The 9,837-nt window shown below is 42.8% G+C and overlaps 1 protein-coding gene across 3 annotated transcripts in view; it reads right to left on the bottom strand.

Annotated features, from left to right (window-relative positions):
- Positions 1-619: 619 nt before the first annotated feature.
- The window catches only part of trrap (transformation/transcription domain-associated protein), a 120,574-nt gene continuing 111,356 nt past the window's right edge, over positions 620-9,837 (bottom strand). For all 3 annotated transcript variants that reach the window (XM_015963552.3, XM_015963551.3, XM_015963553.3), the window contains 4 exons: positions 9,263-9,447; positions 7,372-7,575; positions 3,929-4,123; positions 620-1,066 (listed from right to left, as the gene is read on the bottom strand). In XM_015963552.3, the coding sequence (XP_015819038.1) occupies positions 782-1,066; positions 3,929-4,123; positions 7,372-7,575; positions 9,263-9,447 (869 nt within the window). In that variant the 3' untranslated portion in view covers positions 620-781. The remainder of the gene's footprint in view (positions 1,067-3,928; positions 4,124-7,371; positions 7,576-9,262; positions 9,448-9,837) is intronic.

Below are 9,837 nucleotides of genomic sequence, written 5' to 3'. Positions count from 1 at the left end.
TGACGTGGAGTCATTTCACAGCCTGAGTAATTACGGCGGTAATAACGCAGGAGTGCGTCCTTCAGGACGATTATGCTGGTGACAGTGATGCAGTAGACGGGCATTGCAGGCCATTAATACAGCTGCTTAACAAAAAACACAGAAAAATAACCCAAGGTTGATGGTAAAAGAGGAAGTCGATCGTTTTTAAAGCCGAATTTCTCTGTGGAGAATGAAGACAGGATGAGGTAAAGTATGACAAAAAGAGCATTTTATTACAACTGAATGCTTATTTACAGGGCAGGAGGCAGTCATCTGTTTAAAAAGGGCTTGAGACCTGGTCCAGAAACAGAACACAAGCTGAAGGGTTACATTTCATCACTGCTTCTCTGAGTATTTTACAGCCTGATTAGCTTAAACTGAAGGTAAAATAGCAGCTGAACCTCTCAGACATCTGTGAAGGGTTCAAGCTGTAAATAATAATAAAAATAAACCTTAAAGACCTCCAGCAGTTTAATACTCCTCATGTGGCAAAGACACAAAGCTTCAGTTCAAGTAAAAACACATTTTTACAAGATGTGACTGTTTCTTATAAAATTAAAATAATAGAAGCTGCATTTGAGACAAAATAAAAGGAGGAAGTCTAAACAAACACCCGAGCTTACTGGCTTTAGTCTGACCACCTCAAACAGCCTCCCCGTTTGGGACATTCAAGAGACACGTTAAAATAAAAGACCTTGTGGGACACTGATTCAGAGGACAACACGTTGGTCCTGATGTCCACAGTGGGTGGTGGTGGCTCTCAGAGCCAGGGGTGCCAGGCAGGATCCATCCGACACAGATTGTCCAGGCTGTTCGCCGCGGCCACCAGCGTGTTGACCTTACTCTCCCCTCCCTCGAACTGGGCCAGGTTATGGAGGCGGGTCATGATTGCCGTGACAGCCTTCTGGACCAGCGAGACCAACTGCTGGGAGTCCATGTTCTCTGGCTGGCCGGCGGGGGACAAGGGGATGGACGTGTCCTCCTGGGTTTTTTTGTGCCACGCAATGATCTCATCGCGGAGGATGGCTTTCAGGATACCATCCACCTACAGAGACAAAGAAACGGGCGGTTTTATCTGGTTTCTGTGATGGTTGAGTCAAACCCTGTCCATTAAAATGACAGTGCCCACATGTGTGGACACTTATTTACCAAATGCAACAAGAGGAAAACCTTCACAGGACCTTTACAGACCTAATTGTCGCTCACAGAAAACGGGTGAAAGAGTGGCACTTATCACACACATAGAATCACCAAGTGCTTCACATAGATCCAAACAAAATAAGACATAAAGTCATAAAATCATAATGATTTAAAAACATAAATAAAAGACCCGCTGATCATTCACATACAGGTTCAGATGCACCGATTCTGGTTTAGAGCACCGAAACACCTTTCTCGCCTGCTGACAGCCATCGAGAACTACAATTAAAAAAGATAAATTAAAAAATAATCTGACTAACTAGAAAATTGTTTTTGTGAAAGTATAAACGCCCACAATGAAGATGAGTGAATTAGTATTTAGTAATGCTGAGTTCATGGACCGGGGAAAATGTAGAACATTTAGACCACTGTTTGTTGACGAACTGTAGGAGGGGTTGGCCCGTCACTGGTTAAGTTGATCAGTGTCAGCGGATTCTGGTCACCAGCTGTTTTTATTTAATCTATCTCTGATTATCTTTGTTTTGAGTCGACCCAGAAACTCCAGAACTCCAGAAAAGCCACAAACTCAGACAGATGGACCGATATGACGCTTCCGTTTCATGTGGTAGTGGACGAGTCATTCACAACACATGCCCTTAGCTAGGTTGTTTTCGATATTTAACCAAAAAAAGCTTCAACTATCATTTCTCAGAATAAGGTGACCTTTCTATGAAACTCTGGAAAACAGCAACAGGAAACATCTACTTTCCTCGTGTCCTGTCAGTCGTTATCTGGGGAAAAAGCTCAGCTGCTCCTGTTTGAGGACGTAGGTCAGCCAGAGTCTTTGGAGTCTTATTTCCTCATATTTGGACATCTCTCCTCTGATTGGCTTACAGCAACGTGACTCTACCACTGACTCTGTTTGCTCTGCAATGTTGATGTTTTATCTCCACAAATAACACAAACCTGGAGGAGTTCTGCTGTGTGGTGAAGTTTCTAATGCTAACGATTAGCTTCTACTAGCCGAAACTTTCTCTGCTGCTTCCTGGATGCTAAAATAACAACAGCCTTCCCCGTTACGAGTCGAGATGGGTGAATCCATGAATGCTAAGAGACAGTGTGACGTAGATCTGTCACGCTTTTCAAATCCTAGAGTTTCACTGTGTTTTCTATCAGAAGCTGATGCAGGAGATGGTGTAGGAGACTATTTTCATGTTCAGCCTGACTGAAAAACTTAGAGTGACCGATCATATCAAAGAATAAGAAAAAACGGTTTCTCAGTGAACCTGCCCCTTAAATTAGGATCAATTCCCAAATCATTTGTGCCAATTACTAATCACCAGATGAAGAGTCAATTTATTTTTTACTTTAAGGTCTTCCACTGGCTCCGTTCCAAATTTCTAAAGAGTTGTTAAATTTTCATTCTGGTCTTTTTCCCAGTTTTAAAGTTTAAAAAGAGCAGAACTCGTGTGGATGTTGGTGAGAAACCGTGGTTCAGCGTTGCTCTTCTCATAAACGTGTGGTCCGTCTAAAGATCAAAGAAACGCGTCACGGCTCAGATGTTAAAAATATAATTCCTGCACAGTTTTTTGGGGGACTGCTACGTTTCAAATGAAAGTAATAAAACACAATAAAGTTGCGTAATAAAATCAGGTCAATCTAAATCCAGGTGCATCCAACACGGAGCTTTTTCTGATGATCTAGATGAAACCAGCACAGACTGGAGCCCTACCTGCAGTGTTTACACGGGTTCAGGAGGAACCCGTTTGTTTATGTGGTTTAAGCCTTTGCTATATTCGAGTGGCCGACTGTTATGTGTTTGTGGTTTCATCGTGTTTCCTAGTAACATCCTATTTCTTTGACCACAAGCAGCTCAAGCCTCTTGACATTTGGCCTAGACTTTCTCACACGGTTGGCTCTTTGTTTATGTGCCTCTGGAGCGCTGCAGCGGCGTCCACATCAGTCAGAACCAGACCTATACATAGACACCACTCGCCTGTCATTACCGCCCGGCTCTGCACACATTACACAACCGTCTGGCTGCTTCCTTGCTCTCTTTGTTTTTAACGACATTGTTTTCACTGTTTCCTCGGAGCCCATCCTCCGAGTTTATCCAAGTTTAGGTGCCGAGCAAATATCTGGAGAGCTCAGCAGGAGCTTCCAGTCTGTGACAAACAAGTGTTCTTGTGACTAAATGAAATGTGTCCTCGGAGACGCAGCAGGCTGACTGAACCCATCATTGGAGCTAATCTTCAAAACATTCCCCAACGCTCGTCTCCGTATCACAATAAAGTCAAGCTGAGGAAGCACATATTTTCATATTTAAATGTAAAATAAATATCTTTTATGCTTCCATTATTTCTACTAAATGTTTTCACATAAAATAAACAATGAGAAAAGCAAATCACGTCGGAGGAAACAAATCAAAACCTCATTACTGAAACTATGTTGACACTAAAGTTAAAGAGTTCAAAACAAAAGCTGTAGCATATCCTGACTAGTTTTACTGTTATCAGCATGTAAGGGCCAACATATGAGATGAGGATGATTCTCCGCTACGACCACGCTAGCTCAGGTTCTATCAAGTTCCAACCCTTTGTGGTTTAGCTAGTGCTGATGCCAACATGGCAGCCGGCTTGCATCCGTTTGACTTCAAAAGGTAATTACTGATGTATATCTGATGACGGTGGCCCGAGACACACAGAAACCATCAAACGGAAGGCTCCACGCCTCTCATCTGAAACACCATTTCTAAGGGACCAGCTACCTTAAAGTTTGGTTGGGAGAAGCATCGAGCCACGGCGATCATGGAGGCAGTGAGGGGGCCAGAGACGCCGATGGGGGTCAGGAACTCAGAGATGTTTGGAGTCAGGCGGAAAGGAACGGGTCGATTAGCGTCCAGGTCACCTGTGGCGTCGTTGATGTCAAAGCGGAAGTAAGAAACGTTCAGCTTGCCAGTGTCCTGAAACAAATAGTGTGACACGTTAGTTTCATGGAAAACAACCGAAGGCGTTGCTCATTAGAGGAATACTTCATTATGAATCGTTTCTACAGCATTTGCATCATGCAGCGCAGGAGGAATATTATTCTTCTGTAAGGTCATGCCAACAAAACGGCTGCCATTATTGATCCCTGTGACCCAAACACAGTAACGTGTCAAACTATCCGCAGCAGAGCATCAATAATCCTCAACTCACTCTCACTCCCCGTCTCCTGTTGCTCCCCGCTGACTTAAATATATACAGCCAGGTTTTCATCTCTTAAGCCTGCGTTTATGTGCCAGAGGACTGCAACACAAGCAGCCATTCCAGGAAAGATAAGCTCCCTAATATAAAAAGTGAGTAGCTCCGACAGCTTTATAGCTGAGCATTTCATTCCAGCCTGTGCTCCTCCCGTCTCACCTCTTCCCTCCCTCCTTTCTTCCCTCCTTTCTCACCTACTGTCATTTGCTCCAGCGGGTCCCAGCAGAGGGCCTGGAGGCAGCGGGCTGAGACACCAGCAGCTCCCAGGAGGCTCAGATAAGCCTGCAGAGAGCTGGCTGTGGAGGCAGCGCTCAGAATGCTAAATCACCACGCCGGTGCCCGGCGATGGCTTCATTTAGAGGCTGGCGTGAATGGATGAGCCTCATTTCATGTTCACATGTGGTGAATCGGTTCTGTACACTTAAAATTTTAAATAATAATAATAATGATGATGGGCAATTTTCACAGTAATGGTAAAGAAAATAGCAAGAGATGGAGGACAACAAAGAAAAATAGTCAGAAAATGACCTAGAGCTTTAAACTCTCATGAAAAAAAGAACTAAATTATTATGGGCTGCCTTTTCCCTGTGGTGCAACAACAATCTCAAACTGTCTCTAGTAAATATAAATTAAAGACTTCAGCAGCAAAACGACAAGAATGCTGCTGCTTTGACTTCAGATTGACATTAAAGCTCAGGTATCTTTTATCTTGAAACAGGCAGGAAAAAAGCTACATGGAATGTTAACCAGCATGGTTTTAAACATGTTATTCCGACTAGTTAGTTAACTCAACCACCCGTCTCTCAGGTGAGTTCTTAACTCTGGTTGCTTATTTGCTGAAATTCTGTTTGCTCACACTGATGATGTTTTCTTTACATTCACAGAGAGACATTGTAGGTAAATGGCCTATATTTGATATAGCGCCTTCAAGAGTCTTAGAACCCCCCAAGGCGCTTTACCCAGTCATTCGCCCATTCACACACACATTCACACGCTGGTGGGGATGAGCTACGATGTAGCCACAGCTGCCCTGGGGCGCACCGACAGAGGCGAGTCTGCCGTACACAGGCATCACCGGTCCCTCCAACTACCACCAGCAGGCAAGGTTGGTTAAGTGTCTTGCCCAAGGACACAACAGAGAAAGATGAGCGGGGCTCAAACCTGCAACCTTCCGATTACGGATTACACAGGATTGGGTGTTCCACAGGGTCGTGTGTTTGGTCCAATTCTGTTCTCCAGTTACACCTTTCCCTGTAGTAACTTTATCACTAGTTTCCATTATTTTGGCCTGTATGTTTTCATTGTGACGACAACCAACTCATTTAAACCACAGGCTTGTCTGAGGTGACCATATAATCACTAGTGATGGCTTTGCTTTAATGCCACTATCAGATACCTTGGAGTCAAACAAGTCTTCTGACAAAAATATTAACTAGTCTCCAGGACCGCCATCTTCATTCTGCTCAATTTCCCATAAAGTAAAAGACAGAAAAACTGGTGATTTGTTTTTAAAAATCTTTGTTGACTTGTTTTTAACATTTTTTAGTTCTGTTTTTTTTAGATGTGTGTTGAGCACTTTGAGTTACACTTGTATTTGTCAGGTACTTCTGTCCAAATGAAGCTTCTATTCTTTAAGCTGTTCCACCTTTGATCTAAAAGGCTTCTTCAGCGCTCACTTGGTGAAAAGCTTCAAACATTTAACCTCCTTTGGGATGATTAATCCTGTGTCAATAAAAATCACATGCAGATCACCAACCCGCCCAACCATTATGTGATTATATAGGGCAACAAAAACGGTTCAGAGAGAATCAGATGGGTTCAAAACCCTCCTGAAACCTCATTGATTGTGTTACGGTTGGTGTGTTAAGTGCATGGAAGATGTTGGATTAAAATGGTGTCCACAACATTTATTTTTCCATTTCTACACAGGTTCAATAAAACCCAGATGATCTACCTCTGGCTGTAGAGTTTAGAGGCTGAGTTTTTATATTGTGCAACTCTCCAACATCCAGACAATAGCATAATTTACTCAGGAGGCTTCTTTCCAATTACTGGGTTGTTGATGTCATACGTCAGAGAGATAGGCAGAGCTCTTTCACAGCAATGAAACTCTAGCAAGAGGAAATTTATGAAACACAAAACACTCCAGTTTGTATTAAACCTTCCTGGAGATGCTTCAACACCCTGGAGACCTTTTTCTTTGAACTTGATGCTGTGCCGTTAAATTGGGCCTTTTAGTGGAATTAAAGCCAGATGAACCCCCCTCCGCCGAGCGTTCTTGAGCCTGTCTCACAGCATGATTGAGCTCTACGAGGGCTAGCTTGAAGGAACATGAGGTTTCTGTTTAAGCAGGGTCAGGGACAACGTTTTCTGCTGTGATGTCCTGTCCTTGCAACCCCCTCTCCGTGTTTGTGTGCATGTTTGTATGTGTGTAGACTCTCCACACCGTAATCCTCCTGTGTCTAATGGGATCTGTGGAGTGGAACAGGCAGAGAGGGGGCTTAATACAGCCGCTTAGCTGCCCAGAGGAACGCCTGTCAGCAAAGGCCGATTAGGATCAGAGGGGAGGGGTGGCCGACTGACACAATCATCTTTAATAATGACTTTGAGAAGGCTGTCTGCAGACTCTGAGCAGCAGACGGATGTGTGTTGACTGAGAGGAAAACACACACAAACACACACACAAGCTCTTTAAATTGAAACGCCTTTGATAGCCGAGCAGAGAGAGGGAATATAACGCCCTGTCACAACACCTTTTGCATTGACAGTGGCTGACTGACTGATAGGCCCGGTGTGAATGTCACGGGGGAGAATTGTAATTCACACACCTCGATATGGAGAGGGTAATGGTGATCTCTTAATGCATCTAGTGTGTATATCTATGAAATTAGCAGCTGTCAGAGGGATCCCGTCTTGCCCTTGACAGAAAGTCCATCCAACAGAATAGTTATCGGAGGGTTTGACCTACCTGAGCTATTTGCAGCATCTCAGGGTTGAGCCGGTTGAGGTGGAGCATGAACTCAGCCAGGCCGATGAGGGCCAGCTGAATGGTGAACATCTTCCTGAAGGTCCAGTAGTCTGTGGCGTTGGGGAACGTGTGCAGAGCCCACTCCTTCAGCATGCTGCGTGGAACCATGTTGCCCTGCACCTCTTTCAGGATGTCCCTCAGGACCTGGTGTTCAACAAGCAACACAGAATACATGAAGGTGCTGATATCAAATGTTCATAATAGTGCAGACATTCAGTTTTCTTGGTTCTGCAAATTAAAACAGTGTCTCACGAATTATCTAATTGCAATTTAGTTATTTAGTGACTTAAAGTGACAATGTGTAGTTTTTACCATTAATCTCTGGAAATATCCATTGAAATGTTGTTGTAAATGAATGAAAATATACCCAGTTGTTGAAAAATATTGGCGGTTTCATTACATATAACCATAAAATTCATGTGTCTCTGGACAACGCCATATTGGATGCCAAGCTTCCTGCTACAGAAGCCCATGAGGACAGAATGCATTTACTGATTTGTAACAAATTACTACAAAACTTTCAGCATTAATAAACATTATTCTTTTACACATTTACCCCTTTACTCATTGCAAGTGATGAAAGAGAATTTGATGTTCTTGTCGTTTTGCTGGAGGTTGCACTCCCAAGGATTTTTTTACCCCAATGGCCATCTGTTGGTAAGGTCTTATTTGAACACAAACGTAATGCTTGCTTGCAATGATTTAGGTATGTACTGCCCCCTATTGCCAGGGAAACTACACACTGTCACTTTAAGCATCGTTTCATTTGTTCACAATCTAACCATGTCACAATTCAGATGCCGAGACTGACTCACACAAAGAAGACGAGAACACTGAGAAAACTGACTTTTTGGAACATTAAATATCACCCAATAAAATCACCTAAAATGTAACTAAATCTATTAAAGATTGAAATAAAGAGTTAATTCTATTTATTTTATTTTACTAACAATCAATTATAATGAGTAGAACTTACCCAAAAATACTAGTTCAGCGCTGCCGTTCTACCTATTTTATTTAATGAACAAATAGACCAACTGTACATGTTGGCCGGTGCATCTGTGCTGTATTGGTTTTCCAATTCAAGAAGTTAAACACACTTAGATTTTCATCCTGTCTAAAATCTTTTGTAAAACAGAAATAAGCTTTTTTCATACTGCTTTTGGCAGAATAATTTCTTACTTTTACCAGTATTGCATCGTGCAGCAGTATAGCTCTGAAGGTAGAGCAGGTGGTTCGGTAAGCGGAAGGTTGCGGGACAGATTCCAGCTCCTGTCACGTGTCTCCAAATGACATTATTATTTTCTAGCTTAGAAAATTGGGTAATATTTACAAATGAATGTCAGTTAAATTTACCCAATTCCTTTAGGTATGTTTTAACTTTGAATATAAGGTACTATTTACAAACTTATATGGGGTATAAATTATTGTTACCTGAGTTTTATTGGGTGGCTTCTATAGACGGCTATTCACAGTGAACTCTCGTGAATGCTTGCAGACAGTTTGTTGCCCTGCTAGTTACTGACTGTAGGAGTAAGGAGGCCCTTTAATGAGCATTTGATGCATAGGGTAAAATGGGGCAGGAGTCATTTGTGGACTTGGTGCAAAGAATAGCTTCCAGAAAGAAACTCTGATAAATTTAATACAGCATTTATTAAATAATGCCAACATTTAGGAGTTGAGAAATAGATTTATTTACAATAAAAACCAAAAACATTTCTCCTGAAGTAAAAACATATTGTAAAATGGAGGGGGAAGATTGTTTTCCTGTTCCAGTGGAAAGTGTTGCAGAGGACTGAGCTAGCTCCATGTTAACAGACATGCTCCATACCTGGTGGCTGGCCTGTGTGCCTCGAGCCTGCACCGTAGCCAGACGGTCGTAATATCTGGAGATGGGGTTGTCGTGCTCGATGCCCTTTTTGGCACAGCGCTGTTTGTAGATTTCCACCAGAGACAAAGACGAGGGGTTGTCTTCCACTAGCCGCATCTGAGGTGAAACGGCCACCACTCGGGGAACTGGACAGATGAAGGGAGGAAGAGGGAAAGCCAAGGATGGTGATAAAATCCAGAGAGGATAAGAAAAACTCGTTGCGAATAACCACAGCAGTATTAAAGTAAACATCCGGCTGCATCTGCTGGCAAACCAGTTGGGTTTGACCACAAAGAAAACCACAGATTTAAACCTACAACAAAAACACTCTGTTGGGAAGGAGCAGCACTGAAGGCATGCCAGGGAACACATGAAGCTCCGGCAAAAAGGGATGTGTGCTGATTTCACAACCGTCTAAACTTTTACATAAAGAGGCACTCATCAAACGAATACCTACTGTTCAAAAGGAAGGAAATGCATTAAAACATTTATATTAGCCTTAAAGAAACCACCTAAGAGTGACTGAACAGGAAATG

This window comes from Nothobranchius furzeri, chromosome 16 (assembly GCF_043380555.1).
Source record: "Nothobranchius furzeri strain GRZ-AD chromosome 16, NfurGRZ-RIMD1, whole genome shotgun sequence".
Taxonomy (NCBI): Eukaryota; Metazoa; Chordata; class Actinopteri; order Cyprinodontiformes; family Nothobranchiidae; genus Nothobranchius; species Nothobranchius furzeri.
This window is presented reverse-complemented; position numbering and strand designations above follow the sequence as displayed.